Below are 26,926 nucleotides of genomic sequence, written 5' to 3' on the forward strand. Positions count from 1 at the left end.
GGGGAGTAGTTAGTGGACATTGTGGCCAGGACAGGGGAGTAGTTAGTGGACATTGTGGCCAGGACAGGGGAGTGGTTAGTGGACATAGTGGCCAGGACAGGGGAGTGGTTTGTGGACATAGTGGCCAGGACAGGGGAGTGGTTAGTCGATATAGTGGCCTGGACAGGGGAGTGGTTAGTGGACATAGTGGCCTGGACAGGGGAGTGGTTAGTGGACATAGTGGCCAGGACAGGGGAGTGGTTAGTCGATATAGTGGCCTGGACAGGGGAGTGGTTAGTGGACATAGTGGCCAGGACAGGGGAGTGGTTAGTGGACATAGTGGCCTGGACAGGGGAGTGGTTAGTGGACATAGTGGCCAGGACAGGGGAGTGGTTAGTCGATATAGTGGCCTGGACAGGGGAGTGGTTAGTGGAGATAGTGGCCAGGACAGGGGAGTGGTTAGTGGACATAGTGGCCTGGACAGGGGAGTGGTTAGTGGCGATAGTGGCCAGGACAGGGGAGTGGTTAGTGGACATAGTGGCCTGGACAGGGGAGTGGTTAGTGGACATAGCGGCCAGGACAGGGGAGTGGTTAGTGGAGATAGTGGCCAGGACAGGGGAGTGGTTAGTGGAGATAGTGGCCTGGACAGGGGAGTGGTTAGTGGACATAGTGGCCAGGACAGGGGAGTGGTTAGTGGACATTGTGGCCAGGACAGGGGAGTGGTTAGTGGACATAGTGGCCAGGACAGGGGAGTGGTTAGTGGACATTGTGGCCAGGACAGGGGAGTGGTTAGTGGAGATAGTGGCCAGGACAGGGGAGTGGTTAGTGGACATACTGGCCAGGACAGGGGAGTGGTTAGTGAACATAGTGGCCAGGACAGGGGAGTGGTTAGTGGACATAGTGGCCAGGACAGGGGAGTGGTTAGTGGAGATAGTGGCCAGGACAGGGGAGTGGTTAGTGGACATAGTGGCCTGGACAGGGGAGTGGTTAGTTGACATAGTGGCCAGGACAGTGGAGTGGTTAGTGGACATAGTGGCCAGGACAGGGGAGTAGTTAGTGGACATTGTGGCCAGGACAGGGGAGTAGTTAGTGGACATTGTGGCCAGGACAGGGGAGTGGTTAGTGGACATAGTGGCCAGGACAGGGGAGTGGTTTGTGGACATAGTGGCCTGGACAGGGGAGTGGTTAGTGGACATAGTGGCCAGGACAGGGGAGTGGTTAGTGGCCAGGACAGGGGAGTGGTTAGTGGAGATAGTGGCCAGGACAGGGGAGTGGCTAGTGGCCAGGACAGGGGAGTGTTTAGTGGAGATAGTGGCCAGGACAGGGGAGTGGTTAGTGGAGATAGTGGCCAGGACAGGGGAGTGGCTAGTGGCCAGGACAGGGGAGTGGTTAGTGGAGATAGTGGCCAGGACAGGGGAGTGGTTAGTGGACATAGTGGCCAGGACAGGGGAGTGGTTAGTGGACAGGACAGGGGAGTGGTTAGTGGACATAGTGGCCAGGACAGGGGAGTAGTTAGTGGACATTGTGGCCAGGACAGGGGAGTAGTTAGTGGACATTGTGGCCAGGACAGGGGAGTGGTTAGTGGAGATAGTGGCCAGGACAGGGGAGTAGTTAGTGGACATACTGGCCAGGACAGGGGAGTGGTTAGTGGAGATAGTGGTCTGGACAGGGGTGTGGCTAGTGGACATAGTGGCCAGGACAGGGGAGTAGTTAGTGGAGATAGTGGCCAGGACAGGGGAGTGGTTAGTGGACATAGTGGCCTGGACAGGGGAGTGGTTAGTGGACATAGTGGCCAGGACAGGGGAGTAGTTAGTGGACATTGTGGCCAGGACAAGGGAGTGGTTAGTGGACATTGTGGCCAGGACAGGGGAGTGGTTAGTGGACATAGTGGCCAGAACAGGGGAGTGGTTAGTGGACATAGTGGGCGGCATGTCAGGGAGTCACCCAAGGGAATGGTCCCGGAAAGTGGATTAATGGAGAAGACGTGTCTGTTAGTGTTAAAAGATTATAAAGGATGATCCATTGAAAAGTGATGCTTTTGAGATGGAAAGTTAACAACAGGGGAACTCTATCCTGAAGAAAGGTCTTGGCTTTGACTCTTTTCCACAGATGCTGCCTGACCTGCTGAGTTCCTTCGCCATCTTGTGTATGTTAGTTTGGATTTCCAGCATCAGCAGTTTTCCTGGTGTTTCCGTAATCTAACCTTGCCATTCATTCTGACCCCTTCAAAACAGCTCTCCTCATTGAACTCCGGTCTGCCCAAAATTAACCTTGCTGCAGTTTAGTATTCTGTTTGCATCAGGCTATTATTGAAACACCCTTGAATGGAAAAAAGCCTATAAAAATTGTAGTGGACACATCATGGGTGAAGCCCCCCACCCTACCCCACCCCACCACACCACCGTTGAACACACCTACAAGGAGCGCTGTGGTAGGAAAGCAGCATTATCAAGGACCTCCAACATCCAGCCCACGTAAGTCACTGTGGCCATCAGGAAGGAGGCACAAGAGCCTTAAGTACCACACCTTCAGCTTCAGTTCTTATTCCTCACCCAGCATAGAAACATAGAAAATAGGTGCAGGAGTAGGCCATTTGGCCCTTCGAGCCTGCACCGCCCTTCAGTATGATCATGGCTGATCATCCAACTCAGAACCCTGTGCCTGCTTTCTCTCCATACCCCCTGATCCCTTTAGCCACAAGGGCCATATCTAACTTCCTCTTAAATATAGCCAATGAACTGGCCTCAACTGTTTCCTGTGGCAGAGAATTCCACAGATTCACCACTCTGTGTGAAGAAATTTTTCCTCATCTTGGTCCTAAAAGGCTTCCCCTTTATCCTTAAACTGTGACCCCTTGTTCTGGACTTCCCCAACATCGGAAGCAATCTTCCTGCATCTAGCCTGTCCAATCCCTTTAGAATTTTATACGTTTCAGTAAGATCCCCCTTCAATCTTCTAAATTCCAGTGAGTATAAGCCTAATTGATCCAGTCTTCCTTCATATGAAAGTCCTGCCATCCCAGGAATCAATCTGGTGAACCTTCTCTGTACTCCCTCTATGGCAAGAATGTCTTTCCTCAGATTAGGGGACCAAAACTGCACACAATATTCTAGGTGTGGTTTCACCAAGGCTTTGTACAACTGCAGTAGAACCTCCCTGCTCCTGTACTCAAATCCTTTTGCTATGAATGCCAACATACCATTTGCCTTTTTCACCGCCTGCTGTACCTGCATGCCCACCTTCAATGACTGGTGTACAATGACACCCAGGTTTCGTTGCATCTCCCCTTTTCCTACTTGGCCACCGTTCAGATAATATTCTGTTTTCCTGTTCTTGCAACCAAAGTGGATAACCTCACATTTATCCATATTAAATTGCATCTGCCATGAATTTGCCCATTCACCTAACCTATCCAAGTCACCCTGCATCCTCTTAGCATCCTCCTCACAGCTAACACCGCCGCCCAGCTTTGTGTTCTCCGCAAACTTGGAGATGCTGCATTTAATTCCCTCGTCTAAATCATTAATATATATTGTAAACAACTAGGGGTCCCAGCACTGAACCTTGCGTTACCCCACTAGTCACTGCCTGCCATTCTGAAAAGAGTTACTCCCACTCTTTGCTTCCTGTCTGCCAACCAATTCTCTATCCACATCAATCCATTCTACTAGTTACCCACTGGCTCTCCCCTATCCACTCTCCTAGTTACATCAAGCTCCTGAACCAGAGTGGGTAACTTCACTCACCTCAACACTGAACTGATTCCACATCCAAAGGTTTCTACAATTCCTGTGCTCAATATAATTCATTACTTATTTATCTATCGTTATACACTTTTGTTTCTCTTTTTGTATTTGAACAATTTGCTGTCTTTTGCACATTGGTTGTTTTTCTGTTTTTGTAGGTTTTCATCAATTCTATTGTGTTTCTTTCTGTTTATTGTGAACACCTGCAAGAAAATGAACCTCGCGATAGTATATGGTGACATCTAGTACTGTGGAAAAGTCTTAGACACATGCAGTGTATATCACTTGGGTGCCTAAGGCATTTGCACAGTAGTATGCTTGTCCATGTGGAGCGGAGAGCAAGTTTGTAAATCTGGCGGGAGCAAAGGATGTTGGGAATGGCAAGGGTGGAGTGCCACGGGAAGGGTGTAGGGGAGGTCGCAGAAAAGGAGTGCCGGGGCAGGGGGGTGCGTTGTGGATACATCCAACCCTGAGACAACAGGCAAGGTCATTTGATTCCAAGCAATTGGTTTATTGAGCATTACAGATGTCTCTCTGAAGCTTCCTGCTTCCTCCCCTCTCTCTTCCCTTTTCTAAACCATGATTCCTTTCTTCCTATCCCTTCCCACTTATAGTCCACAAAAGAGACTCCAATCAGAGTTAGATTTAACATCACTCACATATGTCATGGAATTTGTTTTTTTTTTGCAGCATCATTATAGTACAATACATAAATTAATAAAGTACTATGCAAAAGTCTTAGGTACTCTAGCCATATATTTGGAGCTAAAACTTTTGCACAGTACAGTGTATATATATTTTGATAGTAAATTTACTTTGAACCTTTGAACTTTAACCTGTGCACCTATTGCTTCCTTTTCTATCACTATCTTAAATCTATTAGATTTGTGTACTTTAAAGCCAAAGTGCTTCTTGAATGCTACATCAGTTATCAGCCCTGTCTAGTTCCCTAAGAAGAGGTCCAGTACAGCACCTTCCTGAGCAGAGCCTTCTGTATATTGACTCTGGAAACATTTGTGGACACATTCCAAAATTTTGTCCTATCCAGGCCCTCAACATTCTGAATGTACCAATAAAATTAAAATCTCCCTTGAATACAAACCTACCATTCCTACAATTCTGAACAATTTCTCTACACACCTGCTTCTCAAGTTCCTGCTGAATATTTATAGGGTTTCTATAATTCAGCTCCTATAATGCAGTTGACTTAAGACAACTGCTCTGAACCAGAGCATTATTTGAGGTCATTTTTACCCTTGATCATTGATGCACCATCAATAACTCTCTCTGAGACGTAAAGGTGAGATATCGGCTTTTATTGACTGGAAGAAGGAACAAGCAGTGGTTGACTTCCATACTACATCCTGGAGACAGAGAGGCCGGGCTCAGACCTCAATCGCCTTCATACCGGGGTCTGTGGGAGGAGCCACAGGAGCAGTCAGCAGGGGGCGTGTCCAGACAGGTATATGTAGTTCACCACAATCATTGAGCTCTAAAATGAGTCAACCTATAGCTGGGGAAATGATGACCCCCTCTTGTTAGACTGAGGTAACTTACTTTTTTATTCTTTCTTCTTTCTCTTCTAATATTTGTATATCTGTGACACTAATTTCCTATCTATCTATCTTTTGTTAGTAGCCTTTGTCAGGAGTGTAGAAAACCTTTCTTAAAAATTATGATCAAGCAACCCAAATATTATGCTGCTGTGCTGAATTTAATGAGCCTAATAATCACAGGTCCGTTACATGTAATGATGCGCATTTTATGGTTTTAACTGAAATATTCAATAGTTTGATCTGTCAAAATACCCTAGATTCTGGAAAGATTCCCTATGGTGAATCTCATGAAGGCATTCTTGCGATTAAAGAAAGGTTGAGTAAGAAAATTGTTGAGTTTATGTTAACCTAACATTTGAATTCTAAAGCATGTTATTAAAGATGTGGTAACAGGACACAGAAAATTACAACAGTGTTAGCACAGTTTTTATGAAGGGAGATCTTTTTTTGGCAAATGAATGGGAAGTTTTGCAGAATGGGGGAAAACAATAAAGAAAGCTGACATAAGAACAGAAAATGCTGTAAAAATTTAGCAGGTCAGGCAGTATCTGTGGAAAGAGAAGCAATTTATGTTTCACACTGCAACAGAACTGAGAAAGGGGAAATGTTAATTTTCATTTGGAGAGAGGTGGAGAAAAGTTATGTAGAACAAAGAGTGTTTTAAAGTAGAGTATTGGCAGCTTTTACCAGCACATTATGCTTAATCTCTGTAACGTATTGCTAATGATGGGGTGGTGGAAGCTGCCCAGCAGGTCAGAATTTTATGAGTTTGATAAGAAAAGGAGAACCAACATCAAATTAAAAACAAAAAATGAAAAATCTATACAATTCATTCAGCATTGTGTGAAAAGTGAAACAGTGATTTGCCAAGTGCCCCTTCCACGTGTGAACCTGATTCGCATTGATCAAGAATGGGACGTTGCCCACTTTGTCTGTGAAGCTTTCCATATCTTCCGAAATGCAGTGGTGAGCTACAAGGTGTTGTAAATGGGGTATCACAGCAAATGATCATGAAGTAGGATTTCTGATAAGAGAAAATCCTGCCTTTGGCTTTGAGAGTTTTTATGTTTGTTTGTTACTTGAAGAATGTTTACAATCAAAGTGAAATTTACAAGAATAATCAAGTTAATCCTGAATTTTAAGACTTTAATTTTCAGGCAAAAAAAAAAGGTCCACAGCAATTCTGTTGTGGTTTAAATGCATCACTGGGGTATCAACGTAAGGGTCTGGATGAAGTAGATTTCCCTAGAGCTAAACTTAGCATGGATATAATGCAGCATTGTAGAGCACTATGCTCTTTTTGTTTCTGGTGAGTCAAAAGAGTGCCATTAAAATATTTATAATTTTGCAGCTGATGATTATTAAATGATGCATAATGCATGGTAGAAATGTAATCAATTAAAATTCACTTCCAACAAAATTTTCATTCTGTTTTGAACAACTGTGAATGATCAGGATATTATATTTGTAACGTTCAATGGTGTCAAGCAGTAAAATGTTTAAAATTATGGGTTTGCAAGGGAGTCACAGGTATGAGGTGAAGTTAAAGTTTTCAAGTTGAAATTGTTCCTTTAGGCCAACCCTGTGAAATTATGAATAAATAATATTTTTTAAAAACTACTTTGTCGTCTTATTGCAAGAGTTCAATTATTATTATTGCTTCTGTTGTCATCAACACATTTTTGAGAATATGAAAATCCTGCTGCACAATGCAAGGATCACAGTCAAAAACATGGAATTACAGACGAGACATGGGAATAATATGGGGTTAGATGGTGAGTGAAGAATCAAAGGCCATCTCTCTAGTATTTACTTTCCTATTCCCTCCATCCTGGTGGCAATTCACTGTCATATTTAATTCTGTTGTTTGTTGCTGCTTATTTAATGGGAATTAAACTGGTCACCTCAGTTTATTCCAAATTGAGAACTTTATCCTCATCTAATTCAGTATCAGTTACCGGAATGGAAGAATCCTATCTACCGCCTTCAATTTTTAATAGACAGATGTAAAACGATTTCAGTAAATGTTGCAAAATGCTTAATGGCATTGTAAGTGTGTTTACAGATCTTTTCATTGATTTATGTTGGTGGCAATCCTGAGTGCATTTATGAGAGCCATAGTGACCGCACTATCTTTGTAAGCCTTATTTAATATAAATATTTGATCCATTGCAGATGCATACAATCAACAGGCACTGTAAACTGGCTCAATACTGTATAGAGTGGGAAATCGTAGAACTCTGCAGAGAGTAGTGTGGACAGCCCAACACATTTGTAGTTGTGAATTTCCCGTGTTTCAGGGCGTTTACAAGGACAGGTGTGTAAAAAGGGCCCGTAGGATCATTGGGGACCCAAGTCATCCCAGCCACAATCTATTCCAGCTGCTACCATCCGGGAAGGGGTACCGCAGCATAAAAGCCAGGACCAACAGGCTCCGGAATAGCTTCTTCCACCAAGCAATCAGACTGATGAACTCACACTGATTTGAGTTTACTCTATATTACATTGACTATTTCTATTTGTTATAAATTATTATAAATTACTATGCACATTTAGATGGAGACGTAATGTAAAGATTTTTACTCCTCATGTATGTGAAGGATGTAAGAAATAAAGTCAATTCAGTTCAAATGATAAATTGTGAAATGCCAAACAGAAGAGATTCTGCAGATGCTGGAAATCCAGAACAACACAAACAAAATGCTGGAGCAACTCAGCAGGTCAGGCAGCATCTATATATTTCCATAGATTCTTCTTCATTTGCTGAATTCCTCCAGCATTTTGCGTGTGTAATATCAAATTCCATGATATCATTTTCGTTAAGATTCAAGCTTGTACAGGAGTGAGATATGCCAACTCGTGGAGTGGTGCCGCAGCAACAACCTGGTACGCAACGCCAGTAAGACGAAAGAGTTGATTATGGACTTCAGGAAGGGTAAGACGAAGGAACAGATACCAATCCTCTTAGAGGGATCAGAAGTGGAGAGAGTGAGCATCTTTAAGTTCCTCGGGTGTCAAGATCTCTGAGGATTTAACCTGGTCCCAACATATTGATGTAGTTATAAAGAAGGCAAGACAGTGGCTATATTCATTAGGAGTTAAAGGGGTTTGGCACATCAACAAATACACTCAAAAACTTCTATAGTTGTACCATGGAGAGCATTCTGACAGGTTGCATTACTGTCTGGTATGGAGGGGCTACTGCATAGGATGAAAGAAGCTGCAGAAGGTTGTAAATCTAGTCAGCTCCATCTTGGACACTAGTCTACAAAGTACCCAAGACATCCTTAGGGAGTGGTGTCTCAGAAAGGCAGCGTCCATTATTAAGGACGTCCAGCACTCAGGGCATGCCCTTTTCTCACTGTTACCATCAGGTAGGAGATACAGAAGCCTGAAGGCACACACTCAGTGGTTCAGCTACAGCTTTTTCCCCTCTGCTGTCCGATTCATAAATGGACATTGAAGTTTTGGACACTACCTTACTTTAATATACAGTATTTCTGTTTTTGCACATTTAAAAAAAATCCATTCAATATACGTAATTGATATACTTGTTTATTTATTAGGTTTTATTTTATTTATTATTATTTTTCCCCTCTCTCTACTATATTATGTATTGCATTGAACTGCAGCTGCCAAGTTAACAAATTTCACATCACATGCCAGTGATAATAAACCCGATTCTGATTCTGTCTTTTCCAGTACACAAGTGTAAAGGAGAACAAAATATTTGTTTCTCCGACCCAATGTAGCACAAAGACATCACAATAAGATGAAGAACACAATAGTAACAAGAGTAAAAAAAAGATATAAAAACATAGGTAACTTATAGATTGATTGTATGTCAATAAAGTGACAGGAGGTGCAAGAGTGTCTCTACATAAGGTGACTGACAGGAAATGATAAGCTAGCATTGGCTGGAAGTGTGGAGGGGTTGATCAGCCTTACGGCTTGGTGAAAATATCTGTTTTTGAGTCTGGAGGTCCTGTCATAGATACTACGTAGCCTCCTCTTTGATGGGAATGGGACAGTCAATGATCTAGGATTCTTCATGATGTTTCTGGCACCTTTCTGTATATAGAGTATGACTTTGATGGCAGGTAGGCTGGTGCCGGTGACATGTTGGGCAGTTTTAACTTCCTGTCCACCACAGTGAGGTTCCCATACCATTCAGTGATGCAGCTTGTTAGGATGCTCTCTACTTCACATCTGTAGAATGATGTGAGTATAGATGTGCACAGTCCAGCTCCTTTTGGGTCCTATATTAGAAACACTTATGTACAATGCAGTATACACAGAATGCTGGAGGAACTCAGCAGGTCAGGCAGAGTCTATGGAAAAGAGTGAATAGTCAACGTTTCAGGCTGAGACTCTTCTTTCAGGAATCATAGGTACAATATTTGTTGTAGTTGCTAATTGTTTCAGTGCATTATCCTTTGTTTGCAATACAGAGATATGCTTGATCAATCTGTTTCTGAGCTACGAAACACAGTATCTCAACTGGAAAAACGAATAGACAACATTGAAGATGAAGGTAAACACAACTTTTAATTACTATAGTGTTCCATTCTTGGATTTTAAATTGGTATTTACAATCTAATCAGAAACTTTTGATTGGAGTCACCATCAGAGAAGTTGGTGTGCCTATTATAGTGCAAATGTAATAGAGAAGGGTAAGTTTATGAATGGGCATTGAGAAATTTGGATCAGCACAGCACGACCCCAACATCTCCAAGTTGCACAGTATTTCAATATGGAATTATGTATCTAGGGTGCCTAAAACTTTTGCACTATCCTGTAGGAATTTTATGTATTGCACTGCACTACTGCATAAAATATCATGATGTACGTAAATGATGATAAACCTGATTCGGATATGTGGCTCTACTGTGGACTCTATTATGGAAGGGGGCAGGAAGAGGGTAATCATGGTTGGAAAAATAGGAAGGGAAAGGAGAGGGAGCAGGAAGCACCAGAGAGACATCCTGTAATGATCAATAAACCAATTGTTGGAATCGAATCACCTTGCCCTGGCTTGTCTGCATCTGCACCACCCCCGCCGCCACTGGCATTCCACTTCTGCCAACTGTCCCACACTCCTCCCGCAATGCTCTCTCCTAGCCATTCCCAATGTCTGCTGCTCCTGCCAGACCTACAAACTCAGTCTCCACTTCATATTGATACATACAATACTGTGCAAAAGTCTTAGTCTAGTACTGTACTACTGTTTCTTCATTGTTGCTGGGTCTAAATCCTGGCATTGCGAGAGTATTTTCACTAGAAGGGCTGCAATGGTACAAAAAGGGAGTTTACCACCACCTTCTTGAGGGCAGTTATGGGTGGACAATAAATGCTAGCCTTGGTAATGATGTCTATATCCCACTGATAAGTAAATGTGCATTTATTTGGGTGTGGTGTCAGTTTAGGGACATGATAGAGTGATAGGGATGGTTTTCCTTGTGTACATTTGGAGTTAAATCCCATGTTTTGCACTCCATAAGCTATTCCACGTGGCCAGTATGATCCAGGTCTTTATGGAATTCACTAACACTAATGGGATCAGATGAATGAAATCTTGGGTAAAACTTTATATGTCCTCTTAATTGCTGATGGACTTTAAGAAATGGATCCCAATACTATGCTCCATCCAGTACTATAAAGCTGTGTGTTGGTTCCTGATAGTTACTGACAGAGGAATTCATCCAATGTACTTTGCCATGTTCTTTTAATTGACTGTAAATGAACAAAATCAGTGTAGACACCTAGTGCAGATAATGGATTAGCTTCATACAATGCTTTCGATGACTGTATCTTTCAAATCTTCATTTTCATTGTAACATTCAAGATAATTGTTGATACCTTCAAATTCATCATAGTTCCTAACTTGTTGAAGTAGTGAAATTGTTTCATTTCCACTCCTGTCCATTTTTGGCATCTCTAAACCCAAATGCTTGAAACTGCAGTGAGCAAAGCAGTTCTGTATTGCCTTACTGCTTATGTCTCACCAACTATCAGTGACTACAGCTTTTTGAGCACTAACACACACAACTGACACTATTTAAAAGCTGTTCGCTCTCAGCATGGTGCAGTGTCTAACAGCCACACAAGTGCATGCGACTGACGTTGGTTAGAAACTTTTCGGCAACAGTATCCTGTTCCAATTCAGTGGCATAGTTCCAAATAAACAAAGGGAATCCTGACTGTTTTCTTGATCAATTTTGTTCCTTAAGAGCTGTCCCAAATAACCAGTTGCCCTGATTAAATGGTGTGCCAATTAATTGGAATTCACTGTAATTCCATTTTGATGGCTAAAACTGTATTTATTTTCATTTATGAGATGTGGGTATTATTACATGAGGGTATTAGAGCATTTATTGTCTATTTCTCTTCCTTTGAGAAAGGAAGTAATTACTTGTAGTAGGCATACCTGCAAGGCCTCAATTCTCACTCCAAGCACACTCATCGTTTTTTTTGTATTTTCATTCATCCTTAGGAAATGAATGGAAAACCAGGTATGAAACCCAACAGGAGCTTAATCTACAACTAGCGAGGCAAATCAGAACTTTAGAACAGAAAGTGGTGTTTACTCGTGGTAATCCTGCAAGTAAGTACAGAAACATTAAAAAAATTATTTCTTATTGCAATTTTCAGTTTATTTCTTGCAGATTACGTCAAAGCCTCAGGCTAATTTAGTTTCCCCATAGGCAATTGATGGGTCAGCAGTTTCCATTGAACAGAATATTTTATGTGATAAATGCACAGAGAATAAATTGTCTTACAGATACTGAATGACTAACAGTTTATCTTGAATTAAATTATGTTGTTGTTTTAGACAGATTGTCTTCTGTCCGTTCATTTGAAGAGATGTCAATGGTAAGTATAAGTTGAAATTTATTGTAGCTGTACAAATTAACATTTTGTCATGATTGTGTACAGTATAGCTTTAAATAATTTACGAACAATACTACTTTTTGACAATGAATCAAATTGTTATGAATCAAGATATTGAATAAGAAATTTATACAACTCATGGCAAATTATTCAAAATTTTGTACTTTCTCAGTGGGTGCTGCTAAATAAATGTAGAGATCTTAAACTGTGAAGAGCAGGGTATGAACTTTTACTCTGAAAATCTGCTATCGCAGTGTTTTGCATCCAGCTCACCAGGTACTGCTTTCAAAGCTTCCTTTAAGCTTACTGGGGCCCTGATACTTGTGCCCAATACACATGCATCAGGGCCCTGGTTCCTGTACCCTCTTCAAATTCACTCTGGGGCCCTGGTTCCCACAGTCCCTTTAAACACACTGCCCTTTAAATTCAGGAGTTGTACTGTGTTCAGTACAGAAATGTTTATTGTGTTACTGTGTAACTTTTCAAAAAGAAAGTAAGAAGTGTGTTGATTTAATAAGGGAGGGTAATATAGAATAATTTGAAAAATCTCCCAGTCTAGCACCACCATAGTACCAAACATCAGGATTAATGGAGCTTTACTGGAGTCCCAAGATTTCTTTATATTCCATGCTTAACATCACAGTTCGCTGTGCAAAACATGTCCAGTGGTCCTCAGGGAAGAACTTTATAGTAAGGTGAGAGGTCACATGAGCACTATTCAGTTACTAGGGAAGTCATTTTGTTCACTGTGATATTTGAGAACTGAGTGAGAATTCGATGTATAGTGAAATCTAGGCATTCCGTTGCACCTGGTGCTTCGAGGAGCCATTAAATACATGGATGGAAGCCAGGAGAGTATATCCATCATCGAACTGAATCATGTTCACTGGCGACATTGAATCCTCAAGTGTCCCAGCTCAGGGTACACAGGTGCAGAGAATTTTTCTTACTGGCAGTGCCTGAGAAGGCTTCATTTTCATCAACAAAATTATAAGGTTATGACAGCTCTTGGAACCTGAAGAACAGTTTCCTTTCAGTGGTAGTATTCAACCTCCAACAAGAATTCTCCCTTCCGACACTTCTTCATCCCATTTATTTCTTTTTATCCCACTCATACTTCAGATGATTGTGTAATTTGTCTAAATTTCATACACTTACCAAGCTTTAATGAGGCTGAGAACCTGGTACAGAGGCATGGTGGCTCTGGTGACAAGTATTCAGTGACCTGGAAAACTGATCTAGAGACTTTAGTTCAAATTCCAGGTTATTCCAATACATGAAATAAAAAGGCAGCATTAATTTATTGTAACCATAAAACTATTCGCTGATTCCCAAATGTCCTTCAGGTGTGGAGCCTGCCATCCTGGTATGACTACAGATGCATTAACATAGTTGATTCTTGATTGTTCTCTGCCCAAGGGAATTGCAATAAATATTGATCTAATCAATGTCATCCACATCTCCTGAATGAACAATTTTTTTTTAAAAAAACATTGTTTAATTATCATAATCCAGCATTCAAAAGACTGGCTTGCATCTGCATCTTGTGCTCATTAAAAACTGCTTCAATAATGAAGACTGCTTTCAAGAAAATGAGGAGCAGATATTGTGTGAGGAATGAAAGAAAACAGAGTCCTGACATTTTTTGATAACTGCTTAAGTCTTTTCTGGTAATTGTAACACTCAAGTGTTAAATAAATCTTTGGTAGGTTAAACTCTGCCACTGAATCTCCTGCAGTGGTTAAGGGTTAATGTGTTTAAAAAAATCATTACCAAAGCGTTATTTTAGAATCTACAGGGTGCAATCTTTTTGTGTATTTGAGTCATTTTTATGTCAGGACAGCTGGAGATCCAGAATTACAATTTCATGAGAAAGTAATTAGACACAATTTCCATACCAATCTTTCCTACAGTCTTGTGCGTGGGAGTAAAAGCATCCTCTGGCAGTAAGAGTGCTAAAAAAGTGTGGTTGCTATTAACTCCAATGAGGCAGGATATGGTGTTAGCAGATTAATTTCTGCCAACAGGAAGACGTACTGCAAAACAAAATGCTTACTTTTTTCCTTCAGTTCCCTGCGTACTGGAAAAAATAGTACCACCATGCTGTAGTAACCGTCCCACAGATGTGGCACTTTGCCTAAGGATGCATCATTCAAATACACCTTCACTAAATATTGGTGAACAAAGCTATGTCAGGTGTGCACATGCAAGCTCCTCCAGGTCTCCACCCAGTTAACAGGAGCTGCTTGCCACCCGTTTCCAACTCATCATCTGCAGCCTATTCAAACCCAGCTCTCATCCGCAGTCCTTGTACACACATGCAAACCTTCAGGCCTCAACCAGTTGCTCCTAGTCCTCAGTTACCTTGTTAAGTTCAAAAGTTAAATTTATTATCAGAGTACATATGTGTCTCCACATACAGCCCTGATATTCTTTTTCTTGCAGGCAATCTATAGAAATGGAACTGTAAATGGGATCAATGTCCAAACGTAAATATAGATAAATAAATAACAAGATAGATTTCTTAAAGTGAGACCACTGGTTGTGGGAACATCAGAAGTAGAGTGAGTGTAGTTGTCCCCTTTTGTTCAAGAGTCTGATTGTTGAGGCGTAGTAACTGTTACTGACCTGGTAGTGCGAGTCCTGAAGCACTTTTACCTTCTACCTGATGGCAGCAGTGAGAAAAGGCATGCTGTGGGTGTGAGGATCTTCAATGATGGATCTGCTTTCCTATGACAGCATTTCATGTAGATGTGCTCAGTGGTTGTGAGGACTTTATGGTGATGGGCCAAATCTACTAACTTTTGTAGGATTTTCCACTCAAAGGTATTGGAGTTCCCTAACCAGGCTTAATGCAGCCTGTCAGCACACTTTCCACCACATGTCTATAGAAGATTGCCAAGGTTTTCGATGACATGCTGAACCTCCACAAACTTCTGAGGGAGTAGAGGTGCTGTCGCACTTTCTTTGCAATTAAACTTGTATGATGTGTCTAAAACAGGCCCTGTGAAATAGTGACACTCAGGAATTTAAAGCTGCTGACCTTCTCCACCTCTGATCCTCCGATGATTATTGGCTCATGGACCTCTGGTTTCCCTCACCTGAAGTCTACAACCCAGTTTCTTGGTTTTGTTGACATTGATAGATAGATAGATAGATACTTTATTCATCCCCAAGGGGAAATTCAACATTTTTCCAGTGTCCATACACTTATTGTAGCAAAACTAATTACATACAGTATTTAACTCAGTATAAATATGATATGCATCTAAAATCACCCTCCCAAAAATCATTAATAAATAATTTTTAAAAAGTTCTTAAATAGTTTACTAAAGTGCATTGAGTGGTAACTTAAGCTCAGTCCTAACCCCGGCACTTTAACATGTCTTGCCCCTGGTGGTTGTATTGTAGAGCCGAATGGCATTGGGGAGTACTGATCTCTTCATCCTGTCTGAGGAGCATTGCATTGACAGCAACCTGTCGCTGAAGCTGCTTCTCTGTCTCTGGATGGTGCTGTGCAGAGGATGTTCAGGGTTTTCCATGATTGACCGTAGCCTACTCAGCGCCCTCCGCTCTGCCACCGATGTCATACTCTCCAGTTCTGTGCCCACGACAGAGCCCGCCTTCCTTACCAGCTTATTAAGACGTGAGGCGTCCCTCTTCTTAATGCTGCCTCCCCAGCACGCTACCACAAAGAAGAGGGCGCTCTCCACAACTGACCGATAGAACATCTTCAGCATCTCACTACAAACATTGAATGATGCCAGCCTTCTGAGGAAGTACAGTCGACTCTGTGCTTTCCTGCACAGGGCATCCTCTCATTGTGTGAGAGGTTGTGGTTATTACAGCACTCAGCCAAATTTTCAGTCTCCATCCTGTATGACCACAAGAGTGGAGTCATTAGCAAACTTGTTTACGGTGTTGGAGCTGTACTTAGCCACACAGTCATAGGTGTAAAGCGAGTAGAGCAGGGGGCTAAGCACACATCCCTGTGGTGCACATCTACTGATGGAGATTGTGGAGGAGATGTTTTGCCAATCAAAACTGACAGGGGTCTGAAAGGGAGGAAATCCAGGATCCAGTTGCACAAGATTGTATATTGAGGGCCAGGTCTTTGAGTTTACTGATTAGTTTGAGGGGATGATGGGTATGAAATGCTGAGCTCCAACTGATAAAAAGCCCTTGATGTATGCATCTTTGCTGACCAGATGTTCCAGGATTGTGTGAAGAGCCAATGAGATGGCATCTGCTGTGGACCTGTTGCTTTGGTCGGCAAATTGGAGCAGATTCAAGTTGTCACTCAGACAGGAGCTGATATGCTTCAACACCAGCCTCTCAAAACACTTCATCATTGTGGATATAAGTGCCACTGGCCGATAGTCATTTAGACAGGTTACCATACTCTTCTTGGGCATTGGTATGATTGAACCTGCTTGAAGCAGGTGGGTACCACACTTTGCCAGAGTAAGAAGTTGAAGATACCCATGAACACACCAGCCAGTTGGTCAACACATGTCTTCTGTACTCAGCCAGGTACTCCATCTGGACCAGATGCTTTCCTTGCATTCAGTCTTTGGAAAGCGCGCACGTCATCTTCAGATACTGAGACCAAAGGATCCTCCGGAGATATGGGGGTTTGTGATGGTTCCTCCCTGTTCTGGTGGTCAAAGTGAGCATAGAGGGCATTGAGTTCGTACGGAAGTGAAGCTCTACTGTCCCGTGTTGCAAGACTTAACTTTGTAGGAGGTTTTGGCATTCAAATCCTGTCACAGCTGTTGAGCATCCCTCGTTGATTCCAGTCTAGTCCAGAATCACCACTTCGCCTATGAAATGACTTTTCAGAGGTCATACTTGCTCTTTTCTCTCTTTTGTGACTCCCTCGTGGCTTGTTGTTTTGCAGTTTTTTATTAAAATCATTGCTCACCTCTGAATTATCTCCACTGCTCTGCATTTGAGTCAAGCCTCCTCTACATTTCCTGACAGGATGAGTGAACCAGTGATTGACCTAGCAGGGTTTGTTAGCCGAAAGGAAGTCATCTGTTGACAGGAGCACATTATCCAGATACAGCAGGAAACTATTGCCCGTGTGCTCACCATCCTCAACCAACTCTTCGCCTCGATACAGCAATCACGGACCAATCAACCACCTCCTTCGGAAGACGTTGATTCTGGCCCAAACTTCAATGGATCCCCAAGCTGATGGGGTCTTAATGCCTACATTAACTACCATAGACTCAAAAAAATCACCATTAAGAACTGCTATCCTCTTCCGTTGATCAATACCACATTCAAAACACTCTGTGGGACCCAGATCTTCACCAAACTGGGATATATGGACTGCATACAACCTGATCCTCACCGGCATTCATAACATCTATTGGCCACGACAAATACCTGGTGATGTCTTTCAGAGCTTCTGATAGTCCAACCATTTTACAAACCTTCTTCAATGAGATCCTCTGAGATATACTACACGAGTACATGTTCATCTGCCTTGACAACACCCTCAACTTCTCCAATGACTCCCAAGACTATGTCTGTCACGTCTGATCGTTCCTTAAGCATCTCCTCAAAAACTAACTGTACTGAAAGTAAGAAAAGTGCCAGTTCCATACTTCTTCCTTTCCTTCTGTCACGTCTGATCGTTCCTTAAGCATCTCCTCAAAAACTAACTGTACTGAAAGTAAGAAAAGTGCCAGTTCCATACTTCTTCCTTTCCTTCCTTGGTTACATTTTCTCATGTCAAGGTATAACCATGGACCCAGAGAAATTATGCACCATTGTTGAACAGCCCCAACCATGCTTCCTCAAACATCTACAATACTTCATGGGCTGCTCCAACTTCCACTCTGAGATCATTATAGACTACAGCCAAATTGCCACTTCTCTCACTTCCCTCACCAAGTCACTTACCTCACTGATAACCTGGTCTGCAGCTGCGGGCCACACATTCAAGGAGCTCAAGAGACATTTCACCACCGCTTCTATTTTCTTTCATCTGAACCCCTTTGGACCTTTCGTGATAGAGATGGCTGCATTGGACATGGTCGCCTGGGCTGTCTTCTCCCTATGGGGACCAGATGGGAAAACACGCCCTTGTGCCTTTTTCCTCACACAATTTCTACTCTACACAGTGCTATTATGGGTCGGAGACAATCTCTATCAAATGGGCCTTGGAGGAATGGAGACATTGGCTAATGGGAAACACCAATTCCTTCCTGATCTGGACTGACCATCTGAACCTCATATTTATTCAACAGTCCTGCCAACTCAACCCAGGTCAGGCTCACTGGGCAGTCTTTTTTGAGCAATCCAGCTTCACCATCTCCTACCGACCTGGCTCCAAGAACACTAAGGCAAATGCCCAGTCACAGCTCAAGCCAGTGAGAGTGACCCTCACCTCATCATTCCATCCTCCCAGATCCTCAACCTGATCTTCGGGAACCTTGAGAACCAGATCTGCCAGGCCCTACAGCCCAAGCCTTCTCCAACCCTCACACCTGCCAACCTCATGTATATGCCAGTGGCTGTACACTCTGGGGCTCTTCAGTGGGCCCACTCCTCACCCCTTTCCAGCAATCCAGGCACACAATGGACTCTGGAATTGTTGTGATGCCAGTTCTGGTGGCCCACCTGAAGCTCAGATGTACATCAGTTTGTCATTGGTTGCCCATAATGTTACAAGTCCAACTCCTCCAGCCATCAGTTCTCTGGGCACCTGTGACCCTGTTTGGTCCCTCAACACTCATGGTCCAGTATCGCCATGAATTTCATCAGGGGTTTGCCACCTTCTGATGAGGCCATGGTGATCATGACAGAGGTGGACTGGTTCTCCAAGGCAGCCCACTTCATTGCCCTCCCCAATCTTCCATCAGCCACTGAGACGGCAGACTTGAATCTCCAGGACATTGTGTTGAACCAGGGCCCACAATTCGTCTCCTGCTTCTGGGAAGCCTTCTGCTTCCTCCTCTGGCTTCATCTGCAGACCAAAGGACAGTCAGAAAGAGCAGACCAGCAAGTGGAAAAGTTTCTGTGATGCTTCACTGCCTCTAGTCCTTACATATGGAAGAAGTATCAGCCCTGGCCCAAGTTGTCTCACAATCTACACATCTCTTCTGCCACAGGCTACTAACCTCCTGTTGCTCTCTGCAGAAGAGCCAATGGTGGTGGTCCCGTCTGCCAGGGCCCTGGTTCAGTGCAGCTGCATTGCGAAAAGAGGGCCATCCTTGCTGCCAACTGTGCCTACTTGTCAGTGCCCAGCCAGACTACTCTGGCCTGGGGACAGTGTCTGTCTGTCCATCCGAGATCTGCCCTTGCGCACTAACTCCTGCAAGCTCTCCTCCCAGTTCATTGGCCCCTATAAGATTACCTATTGCATCAATTCATTCATATACTGTCTTCAACTGCCACTGTCCCTCAGGGTTACACCTACCTTCCATGTGTTCTGCCTCAACCCTGTTGTCCATGGACCACTCAACGCACCTGAGCCTTCATCCTCGGAACCAAGGGTGCCAGAGGGTTATCCAGTATACATAGTTCAGCAGTTGATGAATTTATATTGTTGTGGATGGCATGTGCTGTACCTGGTTGACTGGGAAGGGTACGGATGAAGAGAGATCTTGGGTGCTGTCCAGTTACATCTTAGATTCATTACTCATCGAGAAGTTCCACTGGATTCATCCAGATCACCCTGTGCCATCAGGGACTGGCCTATGGGGTGCTTCCTGTCAGGCCTACATATTAAGGCTCCTCCCAGGCTCCAGTCAGCTAATAGGAATCACCTGCTACTTATTTTCAACTCATCACTTGCAGCCTATTTAAACCCAATCTCATCTACAATCCTCATTCACACATTCAAACCAACCAGTTTCAAAAGGTACATTTAATGTTAGAAAAATGTATATAAAATATACATCCTGAAGTTCTTTTTCTTCACAGATATCCACAAAAACAGGAGCACCCCAAAGAATGAATGACAGTTAATGTTCGAACCCCAAAGTCCGTCCTCCCTAATTTCCCCTCCCATGCACAAGCAGTAAGTAGCAAGGCAACGACCCCCCCCATCCCCCACCAGCAAAAAAGCATCAGCACCCTCCACCGAGCACTCAAGCGTGCAGCAAAGCATCAATAAAGACACAGACTTGCATCATCCCAAAAACTACTTGTTCACCCGGTAATTTGACGTACCACAATGTATGTGTGTGTGTATCTGTCCCTCTCTCTTTGTCTCTCCCCCTCTCCCCCTCCCTCCCTCCAGAAAAAGCAAAAAAGAGATGGCCCTGTTTCACAGTGAGAGGGGAGACATAACAAACGACTCGCTGATTTTCAATGTTAAAAGTCTGTGGCATTGGTTTTTTCCGAGCTCTGTGCCCAGAGAGATGGCACCAAAAAGGCACATCTCTCCGGGCACACAACCCCCGGCAGCTAACCTGCTGCTCCCGATGTTCCGTGTTCTTCCATGACTCTTCAGTCAGGGGCACCGGCCTGGAATTAGCATGTCCCCAGAGCACAAAATCTTGGAACCCTGAAGGTATGTTCGTCTTCCAGGCCATGTCCTTGGGATATCAAAAAGTGGCCTGTCATGAGGCCCCGAGAGCGGGTCCCATTCCCGCAAAGAACCAAAGTCAGAGTGTAACTCCATCAGGGTCTTCAAAAGAACTCCACTGCCCAACCTGAAAACGAAAAAAAGAGATATTAAAGATAGAAATAGAGCTGTTTCTGAAGATGCAAGCAAAGGATTCGCCGTTTAGCACTATCTTGACTTTGGCCCGCCTCCAGTTGCTCCTAGTCTTCTTTCTTGTTTTTTGCGGTCCCTTGTAGTTGTTATTTTGCAGTTTGTTGTTAAAGTTATCACTCATCACTAAATCGTCTCCATTGTTCTGCGTTTGGTTCAATCTCTTCTACTTTCTCTGACTAGCTGACTGAGAACGTATAAAAAAATAGGCATTTCAGTTGTGATTTTCCCTTCATCTAGCATCAAACCAGTGGATTTTCATACTCCCTCTGAAATAACCTGTGATAGATACCCTCACTGACCTTCTAATCAAAATGCCGAGCTAAAATCAAATCTTGATCCTTTGTTCCAGTTTGTAGTCTTTCCCTAAGGACAGAGTGGATTGAATTTTCCCTAGCTTATGTTGTTTGGTAGCGCTGTGCACAACTCTTCTTCTCTTATTTTCTTTTCCTTCTCCCCTGGAGCGAGATTATACATAGGAAAAGATGAACATGTTAATTAAGATCTTCACAATTATGAAAGGTTTTGATAGAGTGGTTAGAAAAACAATGATTCCATCTTTGGTAAAAACATAATTAGGAGTTATCAGTATTGAGATAATCACCAAGAAATCTAAGAGGAAATTCAGAAGAATGTACAAACTTAAGGAGAGGCTGGCCAAGTATACAAGGGAGATTTAGATGAGGGAAGTCACAAGGACGCAAACACGAGGAAATCTGCAGATGCTGGAAATTCAAGCAACACACACGAAGTCCTGACAAATGGTCTCGGCCCGAAATGTCAATTGTACTTCTTTCTATAGATAACACGAGTGAATCTGCAGATGTTGGAAATAAGTAAAAACACAAAATGCTGGCAGAACTCAGACAGCATCTATGGGAGGAGGTAGTGACGATGTTTCGGCCTTCATCACTACCTCCTCCCATAGGTGCTGTCTGGCCTGCTGAGTTCTGCCAGCATTTTGTGTTTTTATTCTTTCTATATATGCTGCCTGGCCTGCTGCATTCCACCAGCATTTTGTGTGTGTTGCTTGAAGTCACAAGGAGGCTGCTTTCTTGTGAGAGCACTCCTTGTAAAATTGTAACGTTTACTCAGTGGTGGGGAGGGCTTTGCCTGTGATGAACTGGGCTGTACCCACCACTTTGTATAGACATTTTCATTCTAAGCATTGGTGTTTCCTTACCAGGCCATGATGCAACTGAACAAGATACCCTCCACTGTGCAACTATAGAAGTTTGTCAACGTTTTAGATGAGATGCTGAATCTACGCAAACTTTTAAGAAAGTAGAGCTGCTGCCGTGCATTCTTTTACATGCTGGCTCTGATATGATAACGCCAAGGAATTTGAAGTTACGGAACTTCTCCATTCTGATCCCCTAATGAGGACTGACTCATGGACCTTCTGCCTTCTTCCTCCTCTAGTCAATAATTAAGTCTTTGGTTTTGCTGACGTTGAGTGGGAAGGTCAACCAAATTCTCAATCTCCCTCCTGTATGCTGATTCGTCACCACCTTTGATTTGGCCAACAACAGTGGTGTCAAAAAAGTTGTTTAGCAAGCTTAAATATGGCATTGGAGCTGTACTTAGCCTCACAGTCATAAGTATAAAGTAAGTAGAGCAGGGGCTAAGCACACAGACTTGTGGTGCACCTATACTGATGGTAATTAAGGAGGAAATGTTATTGCCAATCCATAATGACTGGGATCTGCAAGTTGCACGAGGTGGTATCATGTCCTATGCCTTAGTAGTAAATTCTAAAGAGATGACAGTGATGTATGCATCTTCATTGTCCAGATGTTCCAAAGCTGAGCGAACAGCTAATAAAATGGCACCTGCTATAAACCTGTTATGACAGTAGCAGATCCAGGTCACTTCTCAGGCAAGAGCTGATATGTTTCATGGCCAACCTCTTAAAGCACTTCATCTTAGTGGATATAAATGCTACCGGGCAATAGTTATTGAGACAGGTCACCGTGTTATTCTTGGGCACTGGTATGATTGACACCTGCTTGAAGCAAGTGGGTACCTCAGACATCTGAAGCAAGAGGTTTAAACATTCCAGACAGTTGTTTAGCACAGGTCTTTAGTACTCACCCAGTTAACCTGTCTGAGCCAGATGCTTTCCCTAGATTCATCCTCCCGAAAAATACTTCCACATCGGTCTCAGAGAAAGAAATCACATTTCAGGGATGTGGGGATTTGTGAAGATGCCTTCATGCTCTGTCAGTCAAAGCAAGCGTAAAAGGCATAGAGATCACCTGGCAGGAAAGCCTTGTTGTAATTTATGTTGATTAGTTTTGCTTTGTAGGAGACATTGGTGTTCAAGCCCTCCCACAGCTGTTGAGCATCCTTCTCTGATTTATCTTTAGCCCAGAGTTGTCATTTTCCATGTGAGATGGCTTTCTGGAGGCCTTACCTGAGCCCCTTGTAATTTCCTGGATCACCTGTCCTCCATGTTACCTGTCTAGCCCTCAGCAGATTGTGAAGCTCATGGTTCATCCAGGGCTCCTGGTCGTGGAAGACTCCTGAATTATTTTGTGGGGATACACTTGTCCTTAATATTGTCTTTATAAAGTCTGTGACAACTATGGCATATTCGTTCAGGTCCTCTGAAACCTTGAACATGACCCATGCCACAGACTTGAAGTAACTCATAGTGCTCCTGTGCCCCCCATGACCACCTCTTTGTTGTCTTTACCTTTGTTGTTTTGTGTTGTAGTGTTTACCTATATGCAGGTAGGAGGAGCCAGCCTGATGATCAGATTTCTTGAAATGTGATCAAGGTAAATACGTGAAAGGTGACGCTGCGTCTCTGGAGAAATTTTCTAATGAAAAGCTATCAACCTGAAAAGTTAACATTTTTTTGTTCCATGCTTAGCATGGATCCTGCTAAGTATTTACAGCATTCTATGCTGTTTAAACAGCATCTGAAGTTTATTCTTTCTGTTCAATAAGCCTTTAACTAGTGCAAGTACCGTATAACACCATAGGTTTGTCAGGTTCTTAGGCATTGTGTTTATTCAAAATAAAGATTGACAGGTTTCTGGACATAAAGGTAATTATATTTTTTTGAAATTGTGGGATAGGATACTTGGGTCGGTAACATGGATGATGGGCTGAAGGGCCTATTTCAGTGCTGTATAATTCCAAGATATTATATGGAATATGGAATTAATATTAGAAAATGGTACTGAACAATTAGATCAGCCATGAATAGCACAGCAAGCTCAAAGTGCCAGATAGCCTACTCCTTTTCTTGTTTCTTATTCAATGTTAAGTTTATTGTCAGATGCACAAGTACAGGAATGCACAACAATGCAAAACTTTCTTGCTGCAGCATCACAGGCACGTACTACTACATCCACAAGAAAAATAGAAATTAAATATAAATTATACACAATCTTTACAAGACAACACAATTACGACAAAAATAAAACAAAAACCATTTTAGTACAAGTGATCATAGTTTGTTAAAACTGTAGTAAATAGGATTTTGCTGAATGGTTCAAGAACCGAATAATTGAAGGGAAGTTTTTGGATCTGGTTGTGTGAGACTTAAGGCTTCTGTAACTCCTGCCTGATAGTAGCTGTGAAAAGTGATGGCATGGCCTTTATAATCATGTCCTTAATGATTTGATATGGCCAGTGGTGAAAGCAGTGTACTAGAAGTTTTAAATTCTTATCTTTAAGGAAACATTTCTTTACATTACATTTGAAGGAGAATATGTGGGGGAACTTCTTCATTCTGAGTGTGGTGGGTGAGCGTGTGGAAGGTGCTATCAGCGGAAATGATGGATGCAGGTTCAATTTCAACATTTAAGAGAAATTTGGATAAATTGGATAGGAGGGGTATGGAGGGCTATGGTTTGGGTGCAGGTCGATGAGACTAGGCAGAATAATAATTTGTCACAGATTAAATGGGCCAAAGGGCCGGTTTCTGTGCAGTAGTGTTCATTGACTTTAAGCTAGGCATTGGTGACACATAGGGAATATAACTCCTCCCTGCATGTTTTAATGTCACTTTATGAAGAGCTGCTGCAGTTTTCTACAATGTTTCATCATAAATCTTGGAGGCTGCTGTATTCCCAATATGTCAGGAATAGACAAACCTGCAGGCCATTCAAGTTCAAAGATAATTCTCCATGAACTCACACTTTATCAGTTAGTGGAGATTACAGATCACATTAGACGGCATATTGGAGGTTTGTGCTAGGGTGGTCAAATACGATCTGCGTGAGAACTAGGGAACTTAATAATGGGGAGGGTAGGGTAAATGTTGGGAGCATGGGGTGGTAATGTTGCCCAGAAGATAATAGCAGCAGGGAGATTATTGAGGACTGGGAAGAAGTTATGAATCAAAAGGAGCTGTGGAAACAATCAAAGGTAGGGAATGAAGATAGGAGAGGGTGCTGCATTGGAAGAGGTTGATGTAATTACAAAGAAGGCATGACGGTGGCTATATTTCTTTGGGAGCTTGAGGAGATTTGGTATGTTACCAAAGACTAGAAAATTTCTACAGATACACAGTGGAGAGTATTCGAACTGGTTACATCACCGTCTGGTTTGGAGGGGCCTCTATACAGGATTGAAAAAAAGCTGCTGAAGATTGCAAACTCAGCCAGCTCCATTATGAGCACTTGTCCACCCAGATTCAAGGACATCTTTAAAAGGTGATGCCTCAGAAAGGCGGCATCCATCATTAATGACCCCAATCACCCAGGACATCCCTTCTTCTCTTTGCTACCATCAAGGAGGAGATACAGGAACTTGAAGACACACACACACTCAACATTTTAGAATGTTTTAGGAACAGCTTCTTCCCCTCTTCCCCTCCAGATCAGAGCTGGGTGCTGGGAAAGAAATTTAGGGCTGAGTAGATGATCAAGGGCAAAGTGATAATGAATGTTGTTAATTGATTAGTTAGCATAGAGAAGGAAATAACTGCTCTGGTGATTGTAAGCAAGGAAAAAATTAGAGACAGATGGGTGTATCAAAGGGCCAGTGAGAATCTAGATGGATACTGTTAGAAGAAGAGACTGCTGGCATAATGATGATTAAAGAGTGAGGAGTTTGTGAATAGTGAGGAGTTGATTAGAGAGCCCAAGCTGCGATTGCTGCTGGGGCAACAGGGAGAGCTGTAAGAAGATTTGGAAAGGTGACAGGTAGAATATTGGAGAACGTGGGGAAACAGGTAGTTGGATGGCAAGAGCAGTTCTGATTAGTAAAAAATGGAAATTTTTCACAAGGATATGGAGGAGAGCTGGGAGGGACAAATGGGTAAAACGAGAAAGAAGGAATCAGTCTTAAAAAAGACTGATGTCTTAAAATCCCTAGCAACTAATGTTGGAGAAGAACTTCTTGTTTTCATTCAGACCCAGTCAAATGTTCAAGGCCATACCACTCAGAATCAGAACCAGGTTTAATATCACTGGCCTACATTGTGAAATTTGTTGTTTTGCGGCAGAAGTACATTGCAATACTGTACATAATAATTAGAAGTTCTAGAAATTACAATAAGAAGTATTTTTTAAAAATAAATAAGTCTGCAAAAAGATGGGGGAATATAGTGAGGTAGCATACATGGGTTCTTAGTCCATTCAGAAATCTGATGGCAAAGGGGAAGAAGCTGTTCTTAAAGCATTGACGGTCTTCAGGCTCATGTACCTCCTTCTTGATGGTTGCAATGAAAAGAGGGCATGAGGGCGATGAGGGACCTTAATGAAGGATGCCGCTTTTTTGAGGCATTGCCACTTGAAGATATCCTCAATGCTGGGGAGGCTACTGGCTATTATGGAGCTGGCTGAGTTAGCAACTTTCTGCAGCTTTTTCTGGTCCTATGCAGTGATCCCTCCATACAGACAATCATGTAACTAGTTAGAATACTCTCCACGGTACATCTGCAGAAATTTGAGAGAGGCTTTAGTGACATAACAATTCTCCTCTAACTCCTAATGAAATATAACTGCTGTCTTGCCTTCTTTGTAATTGCATCAATATGTTCCTGAATAGATTTTCAGAGA

The 26,926-nt window shown here is 42.7% G+C and overlaps 1 protein-coding gene across 3 annotated transcripts in view; it reads left to right on the plus strand.

The window, feature by feature from the left end:
* The window catches only part of ccdc169 (coiled-coil domain containing 169), a 110,281-nt gene that overhangs the window by 15,653 nt on the left and 67,702 nt on the right, over positions 1 to 26,926 (plus strand). For all 3 annotated transcript variants that reach the window (XR_009511116.1, XM_059964069.1, XM_059964068.1), the window contains exons 2-4: positions 9,733 to 9,815; positions 11,775 to 11,885; positions 12,114 to 12,154. Coding sequence is in view for 2 of the 3 variants with exons in the window: in XM_059964069.1 (XP_059820052.1) it covers positions 9,733 to 9,815; positions 11,775 to 11,885; positions 12,114 to 12,154 (235 nt within the window). In the remaining variant the exon portion in view is untranslated. The remainder of the gene's footprint in view (positions 1 to 9,732; positions 9,816 to 11,774; positions 11,886 to 12,113; positions 12,155 to 26,926) is intronic.

Source organism: Hypanus sabinus, chromosome 3, assembly GCF_030144855.1.
Source record: "Hypanus sabinus isolate sHypSab1 chromosome 3, sHypSab1.hap1, whole genome shotgun sequence".
NCBI lineage: Eukaryota > Metazoa > Chordata > Chondrichthyes > Myliobatiformes > Dasyatidae > Hypanus > Hypanus sabinus.